The 13,128-nt window shown below is 40.4% G+C and overlaps 1 protein-coding gene across 1 annotated transcript in view; it reads right to left on the reverse strand.

Annotated features, from left to right (window-relative positions):
• Cubn (cubilin) overlaps positions 1–13,128 on the reverse strand; it is a 291,759-nt gene that overhangs the window by 253,422 nt on the left and 25,209 nt on the right. The window contains exons 14-16 of the mRNA XM_008833899.3: positions 9,287–9,466; positions 6,361–6,523; positions 4,814–5,004 (exon numbers count right to left, since the gene is read on the reverse strand). Coding sequence (XP_008832121.1) covers positions 4,814–5,004; positions 6,361–6,523; positions 9,287–9,466 — 534 coding nt within the window. The remainder of the gene's footprint in view (positions 1–4,813; positions 5,005–6,360; positions 6,524–9,286; positions 9,467–13,128) is intronic.

Raw genomic sequence — 13,128 nt, forward strand, 5'->3', positions numbered from 1 at the left:
GGGGAGGGGGAGGGGGGAAAGCACTAGTATGGTAAAGAGCAAGTCACTGTGGAAACCAGAAAACCCGTGCTTCCTGAGCTGGAAGAGTGGTGAACACCAGTAATCCCAGGGAGAGAAGAAGAGACAGGGAGAGAACGAGAGAGCAAGAGAGACAGGGAAAGAGAGACAGAGACAGAGAGGAGGCAAGAAGGAGGAGATCCAGAGGGAAGGCAGACTTTCAGTGTTCCAATGTGATGTGACCGCCCACTGTTCCGATTATTTTTATAACTGTCTCTGAAATTCAAGTTTTGATATGTCATTTCCTGTTTGTCTTTCTTTTATAACTAAGTCTTCCCTGTTTATTTCCTTCAATTCCAATAATTAGTTAAAAGACAGCACACGGATTTTCAAGGTCGAAGGCGTCTTCCTGTTTCAGCAGTAGTCCCTGGTTGTGCCGCAGTGTAAAGGGTGTTCACTATCCGCCTTAACTTTCCGGGATTATCACAGAAGGGTAAAATAGGATGAACCTGTGATTTACTGATACTTGTAGAATAGATAACTTTTCGAGATCTCAAAAATCATACTCAGTATAACTTATCCTACTCCATCATCACATTTTTAGCTTTCGTATAGCATTTACTTTTTGTTTTCTATGTCTAAGAAGGAGGATCTTCCCCACAAATCTCCTGTGTCTCTAGAAGGCCCATGTCCTTCCACTTCATCAGCCTGCAATGCCCCCCTTTCCAGTTTCCCTGAGTGGAGTGACCGGTAGACAGTTCAGAATATCTGGTGAAGCGAATAACCCTGTTACCTTCCCTCCATAGCCTCCTTCAAGTCTCAGACTCCACATCACGTGACCTTACACATCATTATTCACCCTATGACTTGTATTTTCTGGAATAAAATTTAAACTTTCATTACCTCCTCCGTGCCCTTCACTTGCAGTTCTGAGATTTAGCTGCTTTTGAAATATTAATGAGAGGCACTGCTTTTGATTCTGGAAAGATGCCTCTGTCGCATCCACCCTGCTGTGCTGCCATTTGGAGGCCCTCTTAGCAAGAGCAACTGAAGTAGAGCTGGTCTCCTTGAACTCCTACCTTTGTAGCCATGTCATATCATCCATGGGCAACATGTGCCTCTAGAAGTAGCAGAAATATATTTAAACCCATGTAAATGTATGAGTTTTGTTTAAAAGAGGAGATACGCTATAATAGTTCTTGTCAGCACCAAACCTATTATTTCCGTAGCTAAATTTTATCATTTATGGGTCTTACTGAGCAAAAAGCTGTCTTTCAAAGCCATTCTGTATAGGAGAGATATAACACTAGGCACTTAACTTTAAGCTTCATGTGAAGGATAGGCTTAAGCAGCAAGAAAGCATCGCAAACACATGAGAAGACCTGAATGCTCAGGCCTGCACCTATCCACACTCAAAGCAGACTTCTTACCATCATTTCCCCATAAGTTCCCAGAATTCCCTCTATGATATTCATCCTTTCTGAAGGTGGTCAGTCGTCCTTCATGAATGAAGGTAGTATGTGTCTAAGGCATCGCCCCTAGAAACCACTGAGGTAACTGAAATACCATCTTTCTTTTATTCCTTTGCCTAATCATTTGCCTCTGGGGTCTACTTTGGTGGGCCTTCCACCCTTCCTTCCTTCCCTCCTTCCTTTCTTCCCTCCTTCTACCCTTCCTTCCTTCCTCCTTCCTTCCTTTCTTCCTTCCCTCCTTCCTTCCCTCCTTCCATCCTGCCTTCTTTTCTTCCTTCCTACCTTCCTTCCTTCCTTCTTTCCACCCTTCCTTCCTTCCTCCCTCCCTCCCTCCCTCCCTTCCTTCCTCCCTTCCTCACTCCCTCCCTTCCTTCCTCCCTTCTTTCCTCCCTTCCTCCCTTTCTCCCTCACTTTCTTTCTTCCCTTCCATCCTGCCTTCTTTTCTTCCTTCCTACCTTCCTTCCTTCCTTCTTTCCACCCTTCCTCCTTCCCTCCTTCCCTCCCTCCCTCCCTTCTTTCCTTTCCCTTTTGGCTCTGTTGAGAGAGCATCCCCGTATATTGCTGAACCTAGCCTGGTAATCACTAACTTCACCCAGCTGTCTTTCAACTCACAATCCTCCTGTTTCAGCCTCCAAAAATGCTGGGATAGCAGGCATGTCTCACAGCATGCCCAGGTATGCCACCTTCTAAGTATGGCTTTTAAGAATGAAATGACTATTTGGGGCGCACTTATCAGGTCATAATAAAATCATTTACATTTGGTTCCTGCATCACTTTCTTCAATAACCAGTGTCTGAAGACTATCAAGGGTAGTAGATGTACCTTAAAAAACCATGGAGAGAGATGATTTGCTGATAGGTCCTTTGATCTAAGTCACTGTATATTTATTTAGAATCCTACATAGGTGTTTCTAAGTCCTATTTTGAGTGATTTTTGTGGCACTATTTTGATAATAACTAGAACTTGATCTCTGTGGGACTCTGTTTCCTTATTTATAAAATTAAGAATTTAGATAGGAAGACCTTAGATTAGACTCAATGCTCTCGCCAATGCAAAATTTCTGCAAGTTTATTAGTAACATTATTTCAAATTGATCACAATGTAATAGAAAAATCTACTCAATCATCAAATCATTAGAGTGGGTAATGTGCTTGCCTAGCATGCACGAAACCCCAAACTGGATGCCCAGCTCTATGTAAACCCCATGCCGTGACACACAGCTGCAATTCTAGGTCTCAGGAGACAGAGGCACAAGGATCAGATGTTCAAAAGCACCTTCAGACTACATAGGATCCTGAAGCCATGTTAAAAAACCACCACACATGGCCTGTCCCTCTGATCTTCAGACTACATAGCAGGCTCAAGTATTAGGATCCTGAAGCCATGTTAAAAAACCACCACACATGGCCTGTCCCTCTGAATAACAGCGTTCTTCTATGGTTTCCATCAACAACTCTTAAGGGCAGTTGAGTCAATGCCTTGTGGGTATGTATACACATCAGATTGTAGCTAGCTGTGTGGCCAACCATGAAAGAGTCTTATTGGCTGACTCGGTTCACAAGGTCAAGGCGAGAGTTAAAAATTTGGTCTAGGAAAGGTTTGTATTTGTATAATGTTTTTGGTAATAACCTTTTAAGCTTCTTTTTCATTCATTTCTTTGACTTTATCCTCAAAAAGATCAAAGAGATAAGGCATGTTGTTGAGGTAGGAACTGAAGGGAAGTACTCAGAGGCTCGTCCAAGGTTGCCGAGATCCCAATCCGTCTAACTACAGCGTAGTTGGGCATTCTGCTTTATGAAACTAAGCTGCTGAATGCCAGCTCTGTGCTCTTTTCCTTGATAACTTTCCAGAACGCCTTAAGGAATTCACTTGACTCCTCATAGAAATTCAATGAGAGCACATAGCCAAACCACAGAGGACGCATCATTCCAGGCGCTCTGACAGCCTGAAGCCTTTAGAGCCTCTATGAGGAAGACAGAGGGAGTGCTCTATGCCCTGCCCCACACAATATTACAGTTGCGTTTTTGCTTAGTCCTGTGACCAGAGAGAAGGGAATGGAATTAGGAAATTCATATGCCTTCCTCCCTAGGGAAGACAAAGGACTCTTGTGGTTAAAGGCACATTACTACATTTCTGTTCTTCTAAAAGATCAGTGCACCTCCTAAATTCAAACCTAGCTCCACCACTCGGTTAACACATTGTGTCTACTTCTCTGAGTCTTGAACTAAGATCCAAACAGGAGGCTGTTGTGAAGACTTAATGAACTAGCTTATGTAATATACTCACCATACCTGAGAACCCCAAACCCTTTTCTACTTGGTTGATTATTTATTTTAAAATCTTAGACTACTGCCTGATGCACTTAGATATTTATATTTTTACTACTCTCAACATAAAAATCTAACTTTGGAAATATAATTTTTATTTATGCAAAATGATTTAAAATTGTCCCACAGAGTAAACTTTAATGTGCTTTATTAAATTTTGGAAAACCTCAAATGAATGTTCAAATGTTTCACCATTTGAAATAAAATTTTCTGGACTTAAAAGTATTTGTAGGAGTAGTGGTCAGTGTGCACCTTCCATAAAGTACAGCTCTGATGGGTGCTTCCTCTGTAAATGTATGTCAGAAAGATATAAAGATTTTCTTCCTTGAGAAATATATTGGCTTGTATAATGTATATGAACACACAGAACTGCAAATGCTGATGCCCAGCAGAGAAGAGTTTGTTTCTCTTACTCTCCACCTTAACTTTCAGCTTAGTCAACAATCACACAGACGAAATACCAGCCCCCACAAACAAAACTGCCAGGCTTTGTTTCAAATATCCTCCTATTTCAACCACTGCAGACACTTAAATCAAAGTTAAAGTGTCCTGAAAGAGAGCAACAGGACGGTGAAGGAAAAACCGAGTCTTTAAAACAAGACTTATTCTTCACTAAAGTCACTCTGTCAGGGACTGGCTGGGCAACACAAGCAAATCTCTTTCTCTAGGTTATGATCCCTAATATAGAAAATTATTTATATAATTGCTCTGACATTCTAATCCTATCAGTAAATTCACTTACAATTACTGATTTGCCTGCACCTTGGTGACTAGAGCTCTACTGAACAGCTTATAACTTAGCCTCATTCTGAGTTCCCAATCAGAATCACCTGACAGCCTCCCACTCCCAAGGTGTTGGTTCAGTAGTGCTGAAGCACGGTGTAAAGTGACACTTCTGACAAGACCTCTGGTGATCTGGATGCAACTGGCTTGAGAACCATTTGAAGACCGCCACTCTATAGAACACGAAAGTCGCGATGAACATCCCTCTAAGGGTAACTGAGTAGTAAAGGTTACCTCAATGTAAGTGTGAGAACAGCCCATCTGGCTTTCCAGCTCCACGTGGGTGAAGTTGACATCTATTTGCTCCCCCTTGGGCTGCATGATGAGATAAACACATTGTGTGCTGTGATCAAATGGCCCAGACAAGACAGGGAGGAGGACCTCACCCTCTGTATCTGTGAAGTTTCCGCCACATTGTAGATTGGCTAAGGAGAACAGAGGAGGAAAGGGATGGTCATAGGATGGCATTCCTGTGGCGTCCACACATTAGATCCAGTTTTTACAACCTTATCCCACCTCACAATCATATGCCCTCCATCCATCCTGTGTTAGCTCATATCTCTCATGATGATATTTTCAGTTGATATACATGCAAGACATCCCTGTAGTGCTTAAAAATTAGATACAGAGGGGTGGACTTGAACTACCTATCTATGGCTGTGTTCTGAAAATTGCTTTTTAAATACATTAATGCTCTGCCTTATTCCAAATAGATTTAAGACCCTTTGTAAAATGTTGCTACAGAATAAAATACACAACTATGCACATGAAGCAGACTGATGGATAGATGAATATAGAGAAGAGTCACATCTGGGCAGGAGGAAGGTAGAGAAGAACAGTCGGTAGTTGCAACAGCCACAAGAACTGCAAAAGTCAGCTGTGTACTCGGCCTGAAGCCAAAGCAAGGGAAAAGGGAACCAGGGAAGGTGCTCATTGTTCCTCCTAATTCTGAGGCTTGCAAGGTATTTTCCCATGGATTCTCATTAGGCACACAGTTAACAGTTGCCCAAATTCCATACATCCCCAAAATGAAAGTCACAGAGTAATTTGCGTGTTGTTGTTCTTTGTGTCATGGCATCAGTGCAATCGAAGGCATCACAGTTACAGTATTGTTCAGGAAATGAACTCTAGGAACTAGAAGACTGGCATCCTGGAAGCGGAATTCTGTGCACTTGGATTTGATCCAAAAATAAAGCCAGACACTTCCCAGATGGACTGTACTTCTCTCATGAACAACATTCTCAAAACATCAAACATCACTTGGGAATTGAGGTTCTGAATTATTCAATTGAAGGTATGTCTTATGTCTCTATCATAATGTGGATCCCATAATCGAAGGGTTAAGGGAACTGTAGCATTTTATACTGCATATACATGTATACTATATATATATTAAACTGCAGTATTGTAGTATTTAACAATGGAACATTGGGAATATAAAGAATGAATCTGGAGCTGTGCAGGAAATATTCATGAAGCCATGTCATTAGCCTAAGAAAGCCTTCCCTTTCAGCATCAAAGACCAGCTATAAACATCGCCTTCCCAGTGCTGTAGCATTTTATACTGCGTATACATGTATACTATATATATATTAAACTGCAGTATTGTAGTATTTAACAATGGAACATTGGGAATATAAAGAATGAATCTGGAGCTGTGCAGGAAATATTCATGAAGCCATGTCATTAGCCTAAGAAAGCCTTCCCTTTCAGCATCAAAGACCAGCTATAAACATCGCCTTCCCAGTGCATAGCACGCCCCTAGTTGGCAGGTTACTTACAAGGTGTGGTTAGGTAGGTGATATGGAAGCCTTTGTCAGTAATGTCATTGTCAGAATGGAAATGAACTCTAGCAGAAGGGCCTGTCGTCTGCAGTGGTGGGGTAGACTGAGAAGTACAGAATTTACCAAGAACCGGATCCTGATGGAAAGGACCGTCTCGAATCTAAAACAAAAAAGCAAACCATTAAGTTCAAAGTCATCAGTTATCACCAGCCAGGTCATTTTGGACATAAGTTTCAGATGACGTCATTTAAGGGTGAAGGCCCTGGGAAGTGTCCCTGTCACACCAGCATTGACACGTAGCCTTCAGTAAAGGGCTTGTCCTCACAGCCACGCAAGATGTCTCATCTGCTGCTGGACTTTCAACTCTGGGCTGAGTATATACTTTGAATTTTTCTCATGATGATGCTAATTTCAGTGTTTGCCTTCATAGTTTTCTCCCCCAGATATTTGTTTTGAAATGAAGAAATCCTAGTGATCTAGGAAAAGAAAATGAAGAGTTTGAAGGAAATAGGAGAATGGATGCTGGTGATGGAAAGTGATTCACAATCTGGGAAGGCTTCGCAGGGAGACGAAGCAGGAATGCAGTACAGTATACTCAGCATAACATGAGGCTGCCTTACACTGCGCAGCTTTAGCGTAGGACAGATGGCTCGGCAATAAGAACGCTTGCTGCACCTCCGAAGGACTGGAGTTCAGTTCCCAGCATCCACAACAGGATGCTCACAACAACCTGTAATTCCACCTCCAGGGTATCCAACACTCTATTCTGGCCTCCGAGAGCGCACGCGCACACACACATACACACACACACACACACACACACACACACACACTTGCACAAATGAACTTCTTAGTGTGGGTGTGTGCACATGTGCGTAGAGCTGACATGCATGTGTATTTGCATATGTGTGGAATCCAGAGCTTGACCGTGGGTGTCTTTCCTCAATGGCTCGCCACCTTTATCTTTTTGAGGCAGGTTCTCTCACTGAGTCTGAAGCTCACTGACTTGGCTAGAATGGCTGGGCAATGAGCTTTGACTGCCTCCACCTCCACTCCTCCCTGCTCTGGGGTTACAAGCATGTGGCATGGTGCTCAGCTTTTGACATGAGTTCTGGGGATCTAAAATCAGATCCTCATGGTTGTGTGCCAGGCATTTTTCTGACTGCACTATCTCCATAGCCTCCAGTTTTTAAAATTGTTTATGTATGTGTATGTGTCTATGTGTGCATGCATGTGTGTGCTAGTGCCCTGGGAGGCCAGAAAGGGTATTGGAGCTCATGGAGCTAGAGTTACAGGCAGTTCTGAGTGTGGTACTGGGAACTGAGCTCAGGTCCTTTGGAAAAGCTTGTAACTGTTGAGCCATCTTTCCAGCCCCTTTAGACTTTTTTAAAACTTATTTTTAAACTTTATTGTTTTCACATGTGTGTGTATATACACCCACACATGTGCCATGAAATATATGTGGAAGTCAGAGGACAACTTTCAGAAGTCAGTTCTCGCCTTCCACTGTGGGTTCCAAGGATCCAAATCAGGTCATCAGGCAAATGCTTCAATAGCTGAGCCATCATCAGCCCAAAGTATCCTCAGTGCAACCCCAGGTCAAAGATTCTCTCTCTCTCTCTCTCTCTCTCTCTCTCTCTCTCTCTCTCTTTTTTGGTGGAACTAGAAATTGAACCTAGGGCCTCATTCCTTAATTGTTTTTTAATCCATTGGATCGCACGATGATCATTCTATAATTATAATGTAATTGAAAAATACATACTACATAAAATACCAGAAAGTCAACAAACTGAACATATTTTTATATGCTTAATTTCTTTCATTCAAATTGCTTCTTCCATTGGTGGCAAATTCAGAGAAATGCAGCTTTGTTTCACATGTGACTGATTCCCTGAGACACTGATGAGAAGTGAGAAAACATCTCAATACTGTCAGAGTGACGGCTACTTTCTAAGGTGGTGCTCAGGAGTTAATTTGTAAGAAAAAAACCCTCATTTTCATTTGATGGAATTTATTGAATATTAATTTCCTCATAACTCACTTCTTACTATCAACATGTAAATGGGTATTTTGCTAAGATTTTCCAAGGATAAGCAGATCTTCCTGTCATTCCCAAAGGTTTTAAATCCATTATTACGACTATTAAATTACTAATGACCTCAACTTTGGAGACCTGCTTGACAGCTGCATCCTTCATTCCTCATGAATAATTCCACAGCTCTCTAACCATCTCTAGTGGACTCAGTAAAGCTCATTGTCTTTTGAGCAGTGCTATGGAGGACTGAGATTTATGGTGACAAAAAGTACAGGAACAACCGAGAACTCAAGTCTCCTCAACAGTCTTCCCAGTCGACAAATGGAGAGTGGCATTTTGGTGTATCTAACTGTGTGTGACATTTGAACGTAACAGCTTCTTTACCACCCCCATGTTTTAAAATCTGCTGTTAGTGGGAGGAAGTACCTTGAACCCCCTCCTCCCCAAGGATAATTTTCAATACTTCCCAGTGAGACTCACCCCTGACAGTGCATTCTGCATAATCATTATGAATCACTGCAGTGAGTTGTGAAATGCCCTGCTGGCTTACCAAAAACAGCTCAAGATTGGAATCTGTATTGAAGGAGGTAGTCATTACTTAGAATTTAATCCATTAATTCTGCTATTCCCACATCAGAAGCCTGAACTTCCAGGAAAGGACAGGGTAAGGCAAGACAGGCTATCTTCCACATTCACAGGGAACCCAGAAAAGGAGCAACAAAACAGTATGATAGAGATGAGGGACTTAACAAGACTTAGGCGTTGTCTGCCTATTGAGAAATATATGTTATGTTGATAACCAATAGGGGTCATCCACGGGCATCACAAACCACAGCTCCCTGAGACCTAATCATATCATGCAATGTCCTATCTAAATGTAATTTTTACCTCTAGGTAGTCTTTACTGCAGTCAGTGTGGCTCTCCAGGCTCAAGGTCCCAAAAGTAAATGTTATCAAGAGGCCAGGACTAGTCAGAATTTGCCAGACACAATCTCTTCCTGGCGGATAGTTTCCAGGGTACCCCGGAGATGTGATAGAACCGTAAGTACCAGCCAATATGCCCCCACACTCTGAAATAAAGAAGAAAAGATCTAAATTTGTATGCAGATTAAGATTCATGTAGAATTATTATAGACCCTGTTGTCAGAAAGCAAACTTCATTTAAAGAACTCTGAACAGATTATTGAATAGCCTTGTAAAGCACACAACACTTTGAGTTTTCCAGTTTCATGGTTATAAATCCAGTAGTACCAACTGAGAAATAAACGAGTCTCCCGTGTACAAGCTCTGTGCTTACAGAACGTGATATGGTGATATGATTTCAAATGTGGTACTAACTCATCTGAGAGATGGATAATGTGGATGCAGATTCATCCACATTAACTTCTGTACATGAACTTTTCAAAATCTCTGGAACTTCTGCCAGTCCCTGTTATCTTTCAATACACAGAACGCTTCTTATTTTAAAATAGCTAAGGAACACATCATTTTCAGTTGAGAAAGTTTCTTAATGCTATTCTTTAGTTAAATTATCTATTTATAAATGAAGACATTACAGTGTATATGGTGATTAAGCCACCACTCGGGAATGATTGTAGCAAGTGAACCAGACTTTTTGATGCCATCCCAGCACACCACTCCAGCTCCTTAACTGGCTGATCAGTGACTGGAGATGAGTTGTAAGAAATGTTAATGTAAAACTAAAAAGTAGAAACACTAACTAATCTAGACTATAATTAATATATCTTGAGAAAGAAATGAAATAAGGCAACATTTTATATATATGAGTTGTAACTATATATGACTTTAATTTTTAAAAAATTTTTAGAAGAATTTCATTACAGCTTTAACATGCTCAATAACAGTTTCCAGAGCAAAGCTAAATCTCTTTCAAAAGTGGCTATAACATTTTTAGGTTCTCTGTTGAATTAATACAGTTATACAATATTGAACTTAGTATAAGCCCTGTAAGACATAAAATTGAATGAGTTTTTAACCTGTGAAAAAGATCTCCATTTCGTTTTAAAATATATTGTTCCTTGCAGAAAGACTCATTGTTTTTGCTACTAACAAACTCAGAAGTTGGTGCATGCGTCTCTAATCTGTATGTATTTATTACTAGTCATAATCGGTTGTATTCAGATCCTTGGCACCTGTGTATGTCTATAAAGTCATCGAGTAAATTTCAGTGGTAATGTTTATCACTTCTACTAATTAACGTGACATAAATTTTTATGCTTCCTCCTCAGATATAATTCATTTTTTTAATTTGTTGATTTTTTTTGTGTGTATATATTTATATAATTACACATATTACTCAGGCAAAAATTTTGTTACCTGGGCAAAAGATGAAACAAATTAGTTACATGGTTCTAACTTTCCCTAATGAGAAAGCATCTCAGTTTTTCAGAGGAAGATATATTTTCTAAAACTTACTACTTAAAAATCTATTATATGGCTAAAACTCTTAAAACATAAAATAATATAATTAATGTCAGTAATGTAACTGCCTTCCAAAACAAAGTCAAACCTTTTGGGGGGAATATAATATAATTCAGAATCCTTATAACATGTCACCTGTAATGTCTTGCTCATAATAAGAACTCATTAGGTATATGCAAGAAACATGTACCCACTAATAAACAAAGCAGTGAATTTGATCAAAGCCAGAAATAATTCTGATATTGGAGCCACAAACAAAGACTCCACAGGAACTGTTATAAAACTTAGAGGAAAAGTTTGACAAAATTAGATAATGATAAAGTTTTTAAACAGAAAATTAAAACATGTTTTTAAAAAAAAATCAGAAGGAGCCGGGTGTGGTGGCACATGCCCTTAATCCCAACAGTCAAGAAGCAGAGTCAGACAGACCTCTTGTGATCAAGGCCAGTCTGGTCTACACAGTGAGCAGCTGGTCTACATCGTGAGCCCCAGTTGGGCAACAGGGAGACTTGGGTCAAACAAACAAAAAATCAGACCATGTCCTAGAAATGAAAATTGTAATGCCCGTAATAGAAAAGCCTTTACATTGTGGGAAGTTTTAACATTCGATTAGACACAGCAAGAAACAGGACGATGTGTTCCTACACATTCCGAAAGAAAACAGTCACATTGAATGAAGTAAAGAACTCATTTGAAGGGTTGGGGAATGTGGGACTATGAAAGCAAAAGATTTGGTCATAGCCTCTAGCATTTGTTGTCTGAATCCCACACTGAGGGAAGATAGAAAAAATAACAAGCAATATTTGAAAACGTATTGGCTGAAAATTTTCCTACGTGAGTAAAGGAAATCAAGTCACAGATGCAAGATTCACAGAATATACACAAACGAGGTAAATACCAAGAAAGATAGACAATTATGCATCATAGTCAGGCTCCAGAAAAACAAAACAACAACAACAACAACAAAAATATCCAGCAAAACAACAAAACAGAAATCAGAAGTAGTTAAACTGTGAGAAATGGGGTGGGGGGAGATGAGGAAAAGCAGCCAACATATTACAGATGACTTTCCAAAGAGGAACGTGGGAGGCAGAAGGCAATGAGATTACAGGTTTGAAGGGCTAGAAATGAAGCCTAAAGGTTCACGGATGACAGTATTCTTCAAAGACTATAGTGGGAAAATACATCATTAGTCCAACAAAAATGGAAGCAGGCAGCAGCAGACGTGTCATTAGACATAGTAAGGGATGGACGTAAAGAAGGATCCCACTTTGCCTCTCCTTGCAGAAAGCATAATTTTACACACAGAACAATCCCTAAAGACTATCAAAAACTGCTTAACTAATAAAACAAACTAGCAAAATAATTCAGTAAAGTTGCAGGATATACATTAACAATATATACATTAACAATGAACTATTCAAAATAAGAAAAATTAAGAAAACAATCCCATTTATAATAGCATCAAAAAGTGAATCACATAACGAGGAATTTAACCAAGGAAGTGGAAAGGTCTTTGCCTAGGCAACAGAAGTCAAAAATAACAGGCAAAAATAATACATCAAAATGTTTCTGCACACCCAAGGAAATAACAGACTTGACTATGTGATGTGGTAAAGTATTTGCAGTCTGTCTGTCTCAGTAGGTAATAAGGGATTGATGGCTAAAATGGATCACAACTTAATAACACAACTTAATAACAAGAGGGGGGAAAAGGGACCAAAAGAGACATTTCTTTAAAAAAAGCAAAAGCAAACAACGAATCCATAGAAAAAAAATCAAACTCCAGAAGCACAGCTTAGAGCAACAGTTGTCAGAGGCTGGGGCGGGGGGAGGAAATGGAGACGCTGGTCCGCAAGTACAGCACTGAAGCTGTGCTGAATGAATGCATTCTAGAGATCTCACACGGGCATGGTAACGGTAATCAATAGCATACGCTGCACAGAGGTGGAAGGGGTTCACAAGCCCCACCCACAACTAAGGAGCTACGGACAGCTGATGTCTTTGGGGTGGAGAGTCAGTTTTCTTTAAGTTTCCTTTGAGGTTGTTGACCACAGGCTTGTGGGTGGCTCCACACCCAGAAGTTTATGGGAAGCACACACAAATCGGACTTGGTAGATTATTTTTTTAAAAAAAGAGAGAGAACATGACATGGTGGGAGGCAGGTAGGGTGGATATGGATATGGAAGGAGCTCGGGGAGGATCAGGGGACGCACATAACCAAAATACATGTTATGAAGTTCTGAAAGAGGTAACAAGAATATTATATTAAAACAGACAAATGAAGA

This window comes from Nannospalax galili, unplaced genomic scaffold (assembly GCF_000622305.1).
Source record: "Nannospalax galili isolate Female #2095 unplaced genomic scaffold, S.galili_v1.0 scaffold976, whole genome shotgun sequence".
NCBI classification, from domain to species: Eukaryota; Metazoa; Chordata; class Mammalia; order Rodentia; family Spalacidae; genus Nannospalax; species Nannospalax galili.